Source organism: Engystomops pustulosus, chromosome 9 (assembly GCF_040894005.1).
Source record: "Engystomops pustulosus chromosome 9, aEngPut4.maternal, whole genome shotgun sequence".
NCBI classification, from domain to species: Eukaryota; Metazoa; Chordata; class Amphibia; order Anura; family Leptodactylidae; genus Engystomops; species Engystomops pustulosus.
In genome coordinates, this window is record NC_092419.1 from 101,681,669 (window position 1) to 101,697,463 (window position 15,795).

The window sequence follows — 15,795 nt, forward strand, 5'->3', positions numbered from 1 at the left end:
GCACCAGCAGCAGAATAGTGAGTGCAGCTCTGGGGTATAATACAGGATGTAACTCAGGATCAGTACAGGATAAGTAATGTCATGTATGTACACAGTGACTGCACCAGCAGCAGAATAGTGAGTGCAGCTCTGGGGTATAATACAGGATGTAACTCAGGATCAGTACAGGATAAGTAATGTCATGTATGTACACAGTGACTGCACCAGCAGCAGAATAGTGAGTGCAGCTCTGGGGTATAATACAGGATGTAACTCAGGATCAGTACAGGATAAGTAATGTCATGTATGTACAGTGACTGCACCAGCAGCAGAATAGTGAGTGCAGCTCTGGGGTATAATACAGGATGTAACTCAGGATCAGTACAGGATAAGTAATGTCATTTATGTACACAGTGACTGCACAAACAGAATAGTGAGTACAGTTCTGGAGTATAACATAGGATAGAATTACCATGTACTGTGTATGTAAATCTTGCTTGTGTATATAATAAGACATCTTGGTCAGACGTTCATTCCTTTCTCGTTTTTTATTATTTTTTCAGGTTTCAAACACAGTATAAAGAGACATTTCTACAAGAACAGCAGTACTGTATTTCTCATTACACTAAAGCTATATCTTACTGTCTGTAGCCCTCAGGTCACTGGCACGCTCTGGATGTTAGTGTGGGCAAGGCAAAAAACTATTTGTACGCTCCCCATGCACTTGGTGTCCGGGTAAGAGCACAGAACTCTCCAGCTCCCGTCTTTACAGCCAATAACCCTTCTCCCTACAGAACGGGATCTCATGCGGCAGAAGGGTTAAGCAAACCTGTGCACTAGACGACTAACGGTACAGATACATGGAGCGGGAAATGTCATCGGAGGCCGGAGCCTGGCAAAAAGAAGTGCTGAAGAGACTGGACAGGTTCAGGGAGTGGGGGGTGGAGGGGTCAGGCCTGGGAGTGCAGGTGACAGGACAAGGTGCAGGTTAGTCGGATTTTAGGTGTTAAAAATGGTCATATCACAGAAAATGATCACAAACCTCACACGACACCAGACGGGTGATAGGATTACTTTACAATGAGATTCGTGCACCCCCCAAGTCATGATCCCTTCACCGCACAGAAGGGTTAATAGCAGTAAAACTCCCTAAACTTTTACTTTTTTTTTTCCATTTTTACTTTTTAAAGCTCCCCTCCCCCTCATCTCCTGTGCCCATTTCCAATCTGCTCCAGAGACCTCTCCCCAATGTGCACTGCAGCTGGAGATGTGGTGAAGCTCAGCGGATCGTGTAGCGGACATAGGGGACCTCTACGTCCTCTCCATCATCATCGTTGCAGCAGAGCTCAAACACCAGAGCCTTTACATGCTTCCCAATCTTCTTCTTGGACACCTTTGAGACTATTTCAGTCATCCTACAAAGACAGAAAGATACAAGAGTGAACAAGAGGTGCTGAACAACAATCCCCCGCCCCCCTCCAAGACCACCATGTTGATCAGAGCAGAACACACAGGGACAGGACCAAGAAGGATAAGAACACACATCGACAGGCACCCACAACCACAAGGAATAAAGTTCACTTATTAGAAATGGATAAGGAAACTTACGGCAGCTCGAGACGTTCCTTCAGCTTGGCGGCTTGCATGAAGAAGGAGTAGAGCATGGACACTCCCTGTGACAACATTGTGATCTCCAGCTTATGTTCTTTCTGCAGACAATAGAAATACTCGTTCATTGCCTCGCTGGTTAATGACAGCTAATCATCCAGTAAGAAAGTGACTCATCTTATCCCTCAACTCCCACTTGTATCAACCCCGGAGGCCCAGGTAGCGGCAGCGGCTATAGGTCACATTATGGGCAACGCCAGATAAGTAACAACGTCCCAAACAGGAAAGGATGAATGGACTTGCTCACCTTAAAATAGTCCAAAAACTGCTTTAACGTCATCTCCTCTCCGTTTTCCCGGACGCCTTTGACTTCAAACCGGTCCCAGAGAGTCCATTCATGTTCGTAGTACTGTAAAGAGTTAATAAACGCTTACATTGATGCACAAGAAGAAGGAGCTAAAAGGTAAATCATACAAGACGAGAACCTACCTTGTGCTTCGGTGCAGCAATGGGCTCGGAAAAGCCGAAGAACGGGAGGGCCAGGTTCATGAAACCATTCTTGAAGGATTCAATCTTCTTGTGTCCCTGAACAATCTTGTAGAGCTCCAGACAGACCAGGCCGACCACGGCCGCTGTGGTGGTGGCAATGGCTGGAATGATCTTCCCTGCGATCAGTTTACTCTATAAAGAATGAAGGGCAGAACTGAAGAGTAATACATCCTGACCAAACAGGCAGAACACTTCCAAAGAGGATCCCTTAACCGGCTATACACAATAGCCCCATATTCACATGCACACTAGGCTAGGCCTCTAGGCAAACACCTCAGCCTATGAGCAAATGCACCGTTTATGGCAATCTACCCAATGGACTTGTCCAGCTTCATTAATAGTTTATTACATGACACTAGATGCCCCTTGTACCAGTCCATACCTTGTGACGGTCCGCAGGTGGGATGTCATAGTTTTCAGCTCGCAAATTAGAAGCGGCCACAATGAAGTCCATGTGAAAGTTGGTGTCGTCATCCTACAAAACAGACAACATCCACTGTGAGGGAGGCCGGGCAATCCCTTAACTTAGAGTACAGCCCCATAACATCAACTCATGTCCATACGTAGGATTTATTACCTTTTCAAAGTCAATGGGAAACATTTTGAACCCAGACAGACTTTCTGGTGTAGGGAGATTATGCTTCAGCTCCTCCAGACGACTGTCATCTACAAAATAAATGGCGCCTTCAGTTAAAAGCATTGTCCACCCCCATAATAAGTCTCTCCTGGTGATGCCCCTAAAACAAGGCTCATACCCATGGAAGCGTTTGCATTTTGCATCTCTTGGTCCGACACGTGAATCTTCACTCCAGATTTGGGAGTAAATTCTACCACTTTGACAGACTTGAGGATTTCTAACACAGCAGCTCTGTCTGTGGATCCAGCAATACCGTACGATTGTGCAAGAAGGTTAGCAGCGGCCATGATATAGTCCAAGTGCAAGGGCTGCGAAGGAGAGCACAACATCGTCTAGATCACCCATAAACTCAGACACAGGCCCTTCCGCCCAATACCTGCAAAAACTTACTGTGTTCCCATCGAAGGTCAGTGGGTGAGGACATCTTTTGGGGCCAGACCAGAAGGGTGCACCAGAAGAGGTTTGCTGCAAAGATACAAGAGAGCAGAGGTAAGTATGGATCCCCTGTCATTAATCTTCTCTGTATAGGACATGGGGGTCAGAGGCCACTTACCTGATTTGGTGGGAAGTTGTGCAGGAGCTGTCGGATGTTGTTGGAGTACTGAGTGTGCCAGTGGTTACTCGCCCAGGACACGCACTCTGTCCAGCTCTTGGGCCTGTCATTTATGAGGCTTTTGTACACGGCTTCAATCACCTCCAGAGGCTGAGAACCGGGCAACTTCAATGTCCTCTCCATGAATTTGGGGTCCCTGAGGTCCAACACAAAAATTCATTAAATAAAATTCACTTCCATGAATAGACCTAATGAGTGGAAAACTCCATTGAACTGACCCATAGGCACAGGTGTACAATGCTTGCCCCGTGCTACATTCACATCTAGGGACTCAGTATAACAGTCTCTGAAGACCCATAGAAGGGAATGGAGCGCAGGTCGACCACTAACACCTACTTTCCATTTCGTATAGAAAACTTATTCTATTCTGGAGACTGGAGTATTTTGTGGCACGACTACTTTAAGGGGGGTGCCAGGGATTGGAATTTTACTCTTCTATCTTTACACTAGGAGGATGGGCGACCATGTTATTCGCCTGGCAAAATTGTAGCACAAGTTTCCCCCAACATAACATGTAAATCCATGCGAAAACACTCTGTGCCTGGACCATTGATACTCACGTTAAATACTGATTGACGTTTTCTGCTGGTTGCTTAAAGAGTCCCTCAAATTCATCCCGAGCCCACTGCAAATAATCACAGAAGATGCGGTCACCTGACTGACGCTCACATAGAGAGATTATAGACAGATATGCACGGCCGTAACACAGAGGTCAACGCCATAGATAAATTATTGGGGTGGGGTGGAGGATGGGGGGGGATATCGGGTTCCTACCGATATCCTCAGGATGTCTAAGCCGTGGTGCTATAGCATGACCATCTTGTGGGAAACCTCCGAAAAATCACAATACAGGCAGTCCCCTACTTAAAGGAAACCTACCAGTTCAAATGGTAGGTGTAAGCTGTAAATACCGAGCACCAGCTCAGGGTGAGCTGGTGCCGTTGCTTACTTTTGTTAGTGTTATAAACCGCGGTATTGCGGTTTAAACACTTTTTAATGTTTAAAGCTGAAGCTGCTTCAGCACTGCGCGCGACGTCTCCGGCACTTCCTATGTAGGCGCGCGCACGGTCCAGGTTTCGACTTACATACAAATTCAACTTAAGAACAAACCTATGGAACCTATCTTGTACATAAACCAGGGGGCTGCCTGTAAAGTCCTCTGATCATGTCTTGTGCTATGAAGTTCATTACACGTTGGCAGCTTTATGCATTTCCTCTGGGCATATCAGGAACAGATTCCACCATCGCCATTTACCTGTAAGGTATGCTCTATAGCATTGGGGAAGTTTTTCAGGGTACATATTGGTATGGACTTTTCTGGGGGGTCCTGGCTTGAGCTGTAAGACTCTGTGAGGAAAGGTATGACAACTTGGACATTCCCTTTGGTTCCCAACGTTCCCGATTCCAGAAGTGGCTTACGGTAGTAGACGCAGCGACGGTCCATGTACATCCCTATAGAAACATAGAATACAAGTCACTTCATGAAAGGCTACACCGCAGAATGGCACCCATCAACCAAGGAGCATGGAAGTGGGGCCACTGCATTACCATGAATAGAACCCTAAAACATAATATTCGCAGCCTACTCACTGGCATCTACATTATCAAGTGCATTGGCCACTCCATCTAGTGCTTCAAAGAAATCATCGTCATAAACCTTCTCCGTGTCTGTGCCCACGCGATTCTGGTGCCCGGTGACGTGCAAGCTTGGGTTCATTTGTTTCACTGCTGCAGCTGCTGTTTCGGATTTCATTTTCTGTTGAAAGTAAAAACAACAAGTTCAGCAAATTGGAAACCAGAATAAAAATCTATTCCCTCACAGCTGTCCTATGACACAAAAGGGAGCGACAGCCATTTTTTCCAGCCCATCTAAACACACAGAGACGAGACTTGGCTGAGCATGCAAGTGCTTGCAAAAGGCAGAAAGGACTAAGCACATTATATTCTGATAATGTAAGACCATGTCAGATGCATCTTACCCACTGGGAGAGCAAGAACACCTTTTACACATTACATTGATCGACGCTACAATCGTTAGATTCAACCGATGTTCATATAAAGAAAATCTGCACTCACCGTAACATCCCAAGGCCTGAAGAGGAACTGCCTGTTCAGATTAGACTTCTCTATAGTGTCCATATCTGTCACAATGACCTCACCGCCTTCTCCAGCTCCTAAGCCAATCATGGCAAAGTTTTTCAGCAGCTCACAGCCAATGGCCCCAGCGCCAACCTGAATATGAAACAGGGGACATCTTACTTAAAATTTCATAACAATTTGGACAAATAATTGAAACATTCCTTCATCAGCAAGATGAAACACACACTGCCTACTGGTTCACTACATGGAGATTGGTTTTGGAAAAACCCCAGTAAAGAGTTAGTGTATGGCCTAGACAGCAGTAACTCTTTAGAAGGAAAGAAAAATACATTTTTGTTGTCAAAATTTGGACACCTACAAAATGTTTCCTAGAATGGATTGTCCCCTTTCCAAAATCCACAGTATAAAGACATGAAAGACTCGGCTCCATCAACATCAGTGTGCACATGGAGCCAGTTCTTCCTTCTGTGTGTACACACTGTGGCCTACAATAGTGGGCAGCCATCTTGCCTCTCACCACCTAATCGTTTTTATTGCAGAAATACTACTCTATGGGACAATATAGGAGAGAACGCACATACCAGAAAGTACTTTTGTTTGCCAATTTTCTCCTGAAAGTCGGACCCAAACACAGCAATTTGCCCGTCATAGCGAGATTTTTTCTGTTGGATGAAAAAAAAAGAGAACACGTTAGGAAGAAGCTGAATGTATGATGCGAGTCACATCACAATGACAGGCCAGAAGCAGGACACTTACAGGACTACAGTTCTCCTCGGTGAGCAGGGAGTCTTCATTCTCTTCAGGCATGCACTCAATGGCATCAAAGTACAACCACTGCATGACTGGCATGAACTTCCCTGACAAGGCCTGAAGACAGAAAACAATCATTGTATCCAGTGCCAGAACCATCGTCCCACCAGCTACATAGACAGACTGTTACATGCGGTACCTTCATGGCTTCCTGTGCTGCTAACCCCCCAATGAAAGCATTGACAGGGGCGAGGTTCCCAGTGGCCTGGAAGGACAGCTTCTTCAGGAGACTTTCTTTCAGTTCGTCTTGTTTTGCAGATCCTGATAACTTATCATTGATCTCTTTGGTTAGCGCCAGCAACTCGTCGGCATCAGCCTATGATCAATAAAGACTCCACATCAATCACCAAATATCTCACCAGCACTTGGCGAAAAACATAAGAGGCGCAGGCGCCCACCTCATTGCGTGGCTTTGGAAGTCGCCCATTCTTCTTCTGAAAGGCATGGAGGCCCTGGAAGCCCAGGTGCAGCTGCGCGGGATGGTCAAACTTAGCAAAGTCTGTGATAATGAACTCTGGCTCCAGGAGAGATTCCTTTAAGGGTTTCTAAAAGAATTGAATAGTTTGGGTAAATTCAGCACAAGATTCAGACAGAACAATTTTCCTCCTGAATCATTAGCAGCTCAGTCACTTACAAAGCTGATTTTTTTCGGCATTTTTACTTGGCTGACAATGCCCCCGCGGACGTAGTCTGTGAACTTGGTTGTGTCGCAGATGCTGAACGTGTATGGTCCTGCAGGAGAAAAACAGGTTTGATGCAATGGAGTGCATACAGATGTACAGACATTTAAGGACAGGTTACTGTGATGCAATGGAGGAGACATGGAAAGGACGATCGTACCCAGTACTTTGATTTCCACAGGATCAGCATTATTCAACTCTGTCATGCCTTGTAATTCAGTGAACGTTACATAATCACCACTCTCAAAGCCGTGCCGAGCCTCATCCAGGCAGGTAACCACACCCGGGTTATCCTAGGAATAAGACACACTAATAAGATATATGAATATCAAAATACATTGAGAGAACATCCCTCCTATCCAGCTGTCAATCATCTCTGCCATTAAAGGAAATCAACCATTGATCCATTTCATCTTGATCCCAGCGCTTGTCACGCCTGGAACACCTAGAAAATTAACTTATAATTAGCAGCACAGAGAGCGAGGACAAGATGTCCATCGCTCCGGGCTGCTAATTATGCACGCCCCCCGCACCTCCTTGGAGAGGGAGGTGATGTCATGCAAGAGATCTGCATATTAAGCAGCCTGGAGCACCGGACATCTTGTCCTCACGCTCCATGCTGCTAGTTAGAAGTTTCCTTTCTAGGTGATCCAATCGTATCAAGAACCAGTATCAAGATGAAGAAGAGCGGAGGAGAGTATCTTTAGCCTTTTTTTTTAAATAGTTGATTTAAATGTAAAGTAAAAGGTTTATTCAAAAATATATACTCCAACATATGATACCCAGGAAACCTTATCTTCATACCTTGGTGATCATTGAAATCATGGCACTTAAGGGCTGCTCTCCGTTGGGGTCCAGTACAACCATATCATCCCCAAAGTCACAAAACAGCTGCCTGTAATAGAGAGAAATCAGAGATGTAATGCAGGATATTACTCAGTCCAGCAGATATAACTGATCCAGAGAAGCCTTTATGTATGGTCCGTGAAATATAGAACATATGTTGCTGCATCTCACAAACCAACACATCGTACAAGGAAGGATCGACTAAGCACCTAACATGCCAAGAGCCACCACCTCCCCATAAGTACATACATCGAGTATTCAATACAGAAAATATGGGGGGCATATGAAGACTTGAGGACCCCACCCCAAGTGATCCTGAGAAAAGAGTACTTCCGCACAACAGCAACAGTGCCGCTACTTTATTCTCAAGATTATGGAGGTGTCAGACACTGACTATACATTGATGTCCTTGTGCCATACCCCTATATGTTTCATAACCTATAGCCCTCCCAATGTGTTACCTCCAAACTTAAGTCCTGCACTTAGGTCCACACTGTGCAATACATCTCTTATAACATCTCTCCACTGGTCATAAACCCACATAATAACTACTTACCCGAATAAACCCCTGGTGTCCGCAACAATGAACTTAACATTGTGACCGTGGCAGAAGTCGCCAACTCGTAGCTGTTCATCTAGTGTAGAATCAGCGAGAATCACAAGCTGGAAAAAGATAACATTATTAGGGCGACATACAGGGTAGAAGTGCAGCCCGTCACCATCTTGTACAACCAGTGTCTACATATTACAGACTACACAAAAGTGACACCATCAAAAGGGCACTTTCTGTAAGGAACCTGAGGAGTGGGTCACATTGGGGTGAAATGGGTACAAGATCCAAGAACGACTCACCTGGAAGCTGGAGAGAAATTCCTCATTCAGGGGGCTGCTGGAGGCACATACAGGCACATAGGTGTTCAGCTCGGCCAGTCTGGGGTGGGCTACCTCTGCCCGGTTCTTGCCAATGTCTTCCTCACGGAGGTAGAACTGTCATTCAAGAACATGATGATCAGTGACTGAGCGCCACAAAAAGCGGAGCTCTACCAGACCGTCTACAGCCGTCTGCTGACCTGAGAGGAGAGGTCTCCCCATGTTGTGTTTGCTTGGTCATGGATGGTGACTGACTTGACGCCTCCTAGGATAATGTTCTTAGCAATCTCCACGCCGAGGCCGCCCATTCCGGAGATGAGAACATTGGAGTTCTGCATCCGCTTCATTGCCTCATGGCCCAAGACGTAGCTGAAAGTTACAACACACATTACTAAGGAGTACAATACACTTAACAGGGTTTTCTGCTGCTTGTGAGTAAGCACTTATCCCACTATGTACTAAGGAGACAGGATCCTTACAGAGACAACACAAGACAGACACGAGGCGCTGCTGATCTGGCTATATAAACATTACAGATGACACAGATCAGCCCCGTGTTATCTGCTCATACTTACAGCTGACGAGAGTACAGCCCCTCATCAATCTCGGCTTCATTCCCGTTCCGAGCCATGCCCTGAAAGAAAACATCGGGATTAGCACCGGAGACGATCTACACGTGACCTATAACCATGGACGAGGCGCCCGGGTGCTTACGTTGGCTGGCGCAGTCTGCTCTGTGCTCACAGAATTGGAGGAGGCGCAGTTTGAACCCGTCTTTGTATCAGATACGGCCACGCGACGCTTCTTAGACACCGGCGAGCTGGACATCTGCAAATATAAGAGGGAGAGATCACATTACATGACAGCCGGGTGATGCATGAAGGACACAAGATGATAAACCCCCCCACATTCACACAACAGCTGCGCCCCCTCCCTAATAACTGTGGACAAAAATCACAACAGGGAAGTGAAGTGACCGATAATTACGAAGCTGCTCCAGCAATGAGGGTCCGGCTGCTCTCATCACTTGGGGACACCCCCAACATTCCCAGATGCAGTTGAGAATCCCACAGATGCATCCCCTTAGCTCCACCATGTTCCGCTAGGTAGGTAGAAATAGAGCAGTCGCAGGAGGTAGGTCCGGTAGACCATCCAATTATGGTGGGTGCTGGTAATCCTGGTGCAGGGATCCACATGAAGAAGCGGCTGCACTCCATAAGATGATAAAAAGCAGAGGTTTATACCCACTCAGGAGAACAGAGACGTTTCCACTCCCATTGGGTCTTTTTCAACACTATGGTGCAAGGGTAAATAAAAACCTCATTTTTAGCAGCTCACCTGGAGTGTTGGCAGTATTTCTGATTTGCTGGTCCACCAAATACATTATGGGTTAAGCCAGTGCTGCGGAGCTACACCCAATGAGGTTTCCAGCATAGCTTTACCCTATAGCTGACAACCCCATAGTGAACGAGGACACAACTTTCTACTGGATGTCAGAGAGACATTTATCAGGACCTGTACTCCAGCTTTCTGGTGCACAATACATGCCCAAATAAAATCTGATGGCGCTGGACAAGCCTGAGGTTATACACATCAGTCACCCCTGCGCTATCTTCCGTCACTATAATGATAATAACAGGAGGTGGGAACTGGGCCCAAGCCGTATCATACCCTCCTCTGCTGTACATTACATCAAGCAGATGTCAGATCTGTTACAGTGTATCAGCGCACTTGTTAATGTGGAGACTTTATAGTAACTTGTAAGCACAGTTTTTTAATACTCCATAACCTTTTTCTTTATATTTCCACCTCCGGAGGCTCATCAGGGCTGGTTTTGTGTGCGCTTCCCTGTGACATTATGTGATTTTCCATGCCATGTACTGGGAAGCAGGAAGTAAAACTACAAATACATTGAACTTTTCTTGAACTGTGTCCTTGTGGGCCCTGTTATTACAGCTTTCACAATGCAGCCCAAAGGCACAACTCCCATATACTCTTCGGGTCAGTGCAATTTTGGGGATCACAAATTTATACAGGTTTTGATTTTTTAATTCTTCATTTTTCCATATTCTGACATGAATAACTTTTTCATACTTTGGCTTAGGGAGCTGTGTAAGGTGGCGTTTTTTTTGCAGGACATGATAACATTTGTAAGACTGTACGACCTTTTGATGACTTTTTATATACTGCTGCACACATCTGTATTGCAGTGTTTGTAGATAGATCTCTTACTGTGTGCCAATAGCACAATGTAACAGCTGATCAGTAAATCTACCAGACTCCAGACCGTCATGGAGTAAATAACCTCCATTTACTACTACGTTCACACGTTGCTTTGAGTCACAGAATCCAAGCACAACTAGGAAGGAGGGGGGGCGTTTTGCCTGATCCCATATGTGTTTACACTTAAGGTGTTCAGCGAGGCCACTACACGTGGTGCTAGTTCCTGAGAGCCAGCGTTTGGGTCTCAATAGATCTACGATAGGAATAAACGCATGAATGACATTTCAGGGCGGAATAAAAATGCAACGTGTGAATGCAGCCATTACATTCTGCATGTTATAGGGCGCCCGCCTACTTATCAGGTATTTTTGGCAGTCTGCAGATTTGCTGGGTGTGAACGCAGGTGCCACAACGTCAGTGGAAGGGAACAGCGTCATAGCTCAGCAGGTGCCGCCATTGCGTCTCCCAGCACCTGAGGCTCAGAGGACACTACAAAAAAAAGTGCTAGAAAATTTCAGAGTGAAGAAAACAGGAAAAACTGCCCGAAACCAACCAAATCAGAACCAATCCAACTGCGTACTGGACACCAGGCGTCGTGTGGCAGAACATGATGAATGACACCGTGAGAAAACGAAAACAGTATTTTTACTCCAAGATATATATTGCAAGCGCCGCCTACTAGTTCCAGCTTGGAAATCCCCGTATGGGGACTCCGGGGGTTAATCCCTTCCAGGAAGAGGAAGCCGTCAGCCCAGGGCGGCGCCGGGCGTCAGGTTCACGCAGTCCACGCCCCGGTCTGGAATCCATCAGTGAAAGTAAATGAATTAACCCTGCGTCTGCTCCGCCGCACAATTGTCCGTAGATCCAGGTGGGACTGTAGAGTGTGCGATGGGGGATCTGAGGTCCTGGTGCAGTTCCAGGACCCTCCGAAAAGTGAAAGTGAGCCCCCCCTCCCATTATCTAGATCTGATGAAACTTAATGTGACGCACCGGACCTCACACACACAATAAGAGTCACATATGTGACACCGCCGGCCCGTCAGCACCGCCCCGAGCACATCAGCACCGCAAAGTTCTGGCACAAAAAGTCACAGCAGTGAAAGTCGTGTCCCCCCGGGCCCAGAGCGGTGATGGTCACAGATTTGCGCCTCCAGTCTGCGAGGGGTTAATATAAGTGTGTGGGGACCCTGACAGCTGGAGGGCGAGGAATCGGGTGTAAATCGCCCGTCACTTAAGTCATGTGTGTAGTGATGTTATAATTGGGGGATACGCGGTGTAATATAGAGCAGGTGGGGCAGTATACAGATACACAACACATATACAGTCACACAGGCGGCCGGGATGACTCAGTGACAGCACACACAGGGATGACAGGGCTGTGGGAGACACCCGCGGAATACAAAGGAACATGGCGACACCCGCACAGGACAGGCCCCGGGACATCCGGGGGCACAGCACTCACCAATCCCACCGGGGCGCGCCCCGCTCTTCTCTCTAATCTCCGCGCACAACCGGCTCCGGCCTAACACAAAAACAAGATGGCGGCTGCCCGGAACACGGCAGAAAAGAGCGCAGCGCGCCCGGCCTCATTATTATACAGCATAGGCGGGGCAAACATCCGCCAATAGAAAGCCGAGGACGCGGCAAAACCACGCCTACTACGTCAGCTCTGACAGCTTCAAAACCACGTGCCTGCGTGTCACAGCTTTGGGGGCGGGGCGCAAGTGCGACGACCGCGGAGCGCGCCTCCGCCTGGTCACGTGACCGCCCGCCCCTTCGCAAGGATGGAAAAGCTAAAATGGCTTTGCGTTCCACCGTGGAACGCACTAACTATCCTGATCAAATATGGACGTCTATTTTTTGGAAGGGGGGCAGAACATGTGACATAACGGTTTCTGATACATGTGTTAGGTACCACAGCCATCTGTAAATAACTTCATGTCGAGGCACACTGAGCAACAAGTTGTTCACATGAAGTTACAGAGCAAGACTTGCTGGGACTTGTTTCTTGGATATACAAAAAGTCCCAGGTGAAAAACAGGACCTTGTTCATTGTATCAAAAAGATAAAACATTACCACAAGATCTGAATAAAGAACAAAAAATATTTTAAGTGTCAAGAAAATATAGAACCCCCCCCCCCCCCTTCTATCCTCCCAACAAAAGTCAGGAAAATTAGGATTATAAATCAGATCAGTCGCCTTCGCCAACACCAGGAAAGCACCGGAATCCATGACATATACATATCATACAGACCACTACGTCCGCCATCATGGGCAGAGGATTTGAGCAGTCAGGAGACCAACCAGTTACAAAACTCCATTTTGTACTCCATTTTCCATATAAAATTTTGTACTTCTTAAGAGACATTTGACAGTTACAGGCCCAAGCCTGAGGCTGTACCACCGTCAGGAAATGATGAGAGCACATCTAGAGATATTTGCTGGGATTTGGAAATTGGGGATGTTGTTGTGGAAGAAGGTGATGAGAGTTATCCATGACAAGATTACACCAGACATCTGTACTGCAGCTTCAGGCTTTGGCTGTTGAAGTCAATCCCACAGCTGAAGCATTGGACGCAAAGACATCTCCAAAGTTATACATGACGCTTCTGAGGATCCTGAAAGCAGTGGTGGTGGTGACGCATGTGCCCTGCCACTCCATAGATACAGGGGTCACCACCATGATAGTGTTTGGAAGAACACAACAACAGAATTTCTTGCCTTTGATAAGTTTTTATAAAAATATGATGGAAACTTCCCAATGTATTACATATAATCAACTGTACAGTAGCGATAATAAGGTGTAATAGATGCAACACCTAAAATTGGGAAGTGCCTCATCCTAAAACACTCAAGCACATCCCAAAATCGGATGTTACAAATGACTGGATACTGACATTCAATAACAAGGAAAACAAAAATATGGATATCAAGTGTAGCATCACTTGGGTTCTGGATGCTGTGGCTGAGATCACTGGATATAGCCACACACTGTGTGGTCTCATTATATGCATTTAAAAGGGGAGCCCAATTCTCATGATCCCATCAGGTCAAATCCACCCATTAAAGAAAATCAGACACTAGTTATATGTGCTATATCCATCATTCCAACAGACTAACTTTGCAGTATGCATTCATATGGGGACAGAGCACCCCACATTATTGTGATCAGTCGGGGGTCACACTTGCTGGACTGCCAGTGATCTCCAAACAATTTGGCAATGCAATTGCTTTTATCCATTAAGATCAACATTTTAAAGGGAGCACAATTAATGGGGTCCAAACAGTTGAAACCCCATAAAAAAATTAATTAATCTATACTCGGCTCTATCTTCAGTAACACATATTACATGCTGTATCACAAAACACTCAAGGAGGGACACAGGACCCTCACTGTTGTGATCGGGGGGGGGGGGGGGGTTCCACTCACTAGAACCCCAGGAATCTGAGAACCCCATCTTTATCACCAAAGATTCAGAGGTGAACATAGGACCCCAATACTTTGATCAGTGGGGGTCCAGTAGTTGGACCCCCCAGAGATCAGACAACACAGCTTAGTACTAGACTCCTCTATATTCATCAATAACAAAGACATCACAAGTCATATCACCAGAGTTCCCCCTATTCTTGTGATTACAAGGGGTCCCACTAGTTAGACCACAGAGATCAGGCACCACAGCTTAGTTCTATACATCTGTACTGTGGATATTATGAGGCGTAACATAGCCCCCCCATGCTTGTGATCAGTGGGGGTCCCAGTAGTGGGACCCCAGAGAGGACACCATCCCTAGTCATGTAGCCTGTTATAGAATGCAGCAGATCACACATCCTGTATGGTACTAGAGGAATCTCCAGCATGAATACAACTTCCCTACAACCTGTGGCTGTCCAGCTGTTATCTAACTCCACGTTTCAGGCTGCGGCTGGCAGGGCATGCTGGGATTTGTAGTTTCCAGGCTGCAGAGCATCCAGCAGGAGTACATGCATCCCCGGCACACAGCGCTACACTGCTCACCTGCCCCACGTGTCTCAATACAAAGCCTTTGTAGCCCGCTCCGAGTCTATTATGCGCATGGAACGCAGTCGCACGTGCCACAGATCGCCCACCAAACCCCCAATAGATGAGCCCCGAAGCCCGCGGAGGCCCCCGCCAGCACCCGCCACTTGTTACCTGGGACCGGTTATCACACAATGAATTGTCGCTATCCCTCGCCGGCCGCTCCTCCATGTCTCCCGCGTCGCGTGATATGACGTCGAAGAAACGGCGCCTAGTGATGACGTCGATGAAGCTCTGGGGTCTACTGGAATGACGTCCCTCTGGCTGCGAATGGAAGATCCCTCTGTTGGTGTATGGGGGGGGGGGGGGGGGGGGGGAGTGAATGGAATGAACCATGAATAGTGGTAGCGGGGGGGTTGTTTGTGTGTGAAATGGGTAACATGACACTAATTTGTTTAATAGAATAATTTTTTTTAATAGGTTTTTCCATGTTTCTACCTTTGTTATATAATTTCTGACTTTAGCTTAATGACAAGAATTTCCTGGTTCTGTGCCCTCTGATAAGGACGGCGGTGACTGTAAGCCGCTTATCTCTTCCCACCATAAATAAAAGGCGAGATAAACACTGTAACCCATTTTATATAGCTGACAAATAAGTTGCAAAATTATGCACGTGTTAAGTCGCCTTCACACCGATACGTTTATAATTGGCGGCATATTTAACGGAACAGGAGACTGTTTCAGTTTCTGAATTTTTAATGAATGTGAGTTCACTGCAAAGGGGCCCACTGAGGCTCTGTCACCCAGGGGCCCACCGAAAACCAGAGACGACCCTCGACTCTGGCGCACACAAGGATTCACCAATCATGTCTTTGCACTTCA

General features: G+C 46.6%; 1 protein-coding gene across 3 annotated transcripts; it reads right to left on the reverse strand.

Annotated features, from left to right (window-relative positions):
* Positions 1–512: 512 nt before the first annotated feature.
* On the reverse strand, positions 513–15,242 carry UBA1 (ubiquitin like modifier activating enzyme 1). 3 transcript variants are annotated; one of them, XM_072124904.1, is made up of 26 exons: positions 15,088–15,242; positions 9,407–9,520; positions 9,268–9,326; positions 8,893–9,061; positions 8,675–8,809; positions 8,379–8,485; positions 7,781–7,871; positions 7,137–7,269; positions 6,931–7,028; positions 6,695–6,841; positions 6,436–6,612; positions 6,243–6,353; positions 6,068–6,148; positions 5,463–5,618; positions 4,977–5,142; positions 4,642–4,838; positions 3,947–4,011; positions 3,327–3,522; positions 3,164–3,238; positions 2,892–3,081; positions 2,714–2,802; positions 2,519–2,611; positions 2,077–2,268; positions 1,895–1,996; positions 1,588–1,688; positions 513–1,394 (listed from the first exon to the last, which is right to left on the reverse strand). In XM_072124904.1, exons 1-26 carry the CDS (start codon positions 15,142–15,144, stop codon positions 1,259–1,261), a joined length of 3,237 nt encoding a protein of 1,078 aa, XP_071981005.1. In that variant the 5' UTR covers positions 15,145–15,242; the 3' UTR covers positions 513–1,258. The 3 variants fall into 3 exon arrangements, with proteins under 3 accessions (XP_071981005.1, XP_071981007.1, XP_071981006.1); XM_072124906.1 differs by lacking the exon at positions 15,088–15,242 and adding an exon at positions 14,932–15,044; XM_072124905.1 differs by lacking the exon at positions 15,088–15,242 and adding an exon at positions 12,378–12,531.
* Positions 15,243–15,795: the final 553 nt, after the last annotated feature.

Excerpts from the sequence above, each read along its gene's own strand:
- UBA1 (XM_072124904.1), bottom strand. The coding sequence starts at position 15,144 with ATGGAGGAGCGGCCGGCGAGGGATAGCGACAATTCATTGTGTGATAAC. Across the intron at positions 4,012-4,641 it reads CTATAGAGCATACCTTACAG|TGGGCTCGGGATGAATTTGA; the intron begins GTAAATGGCGAT and ends GATTATTTGCAG. Across the intron at positions 2,612-2,713 it reads TTCCCATTGACTTTGAAAAG|GATGACGACACCAACTTTCA; the intron begins GTAATAAATCCT and ends TCTGTTTTGTAG.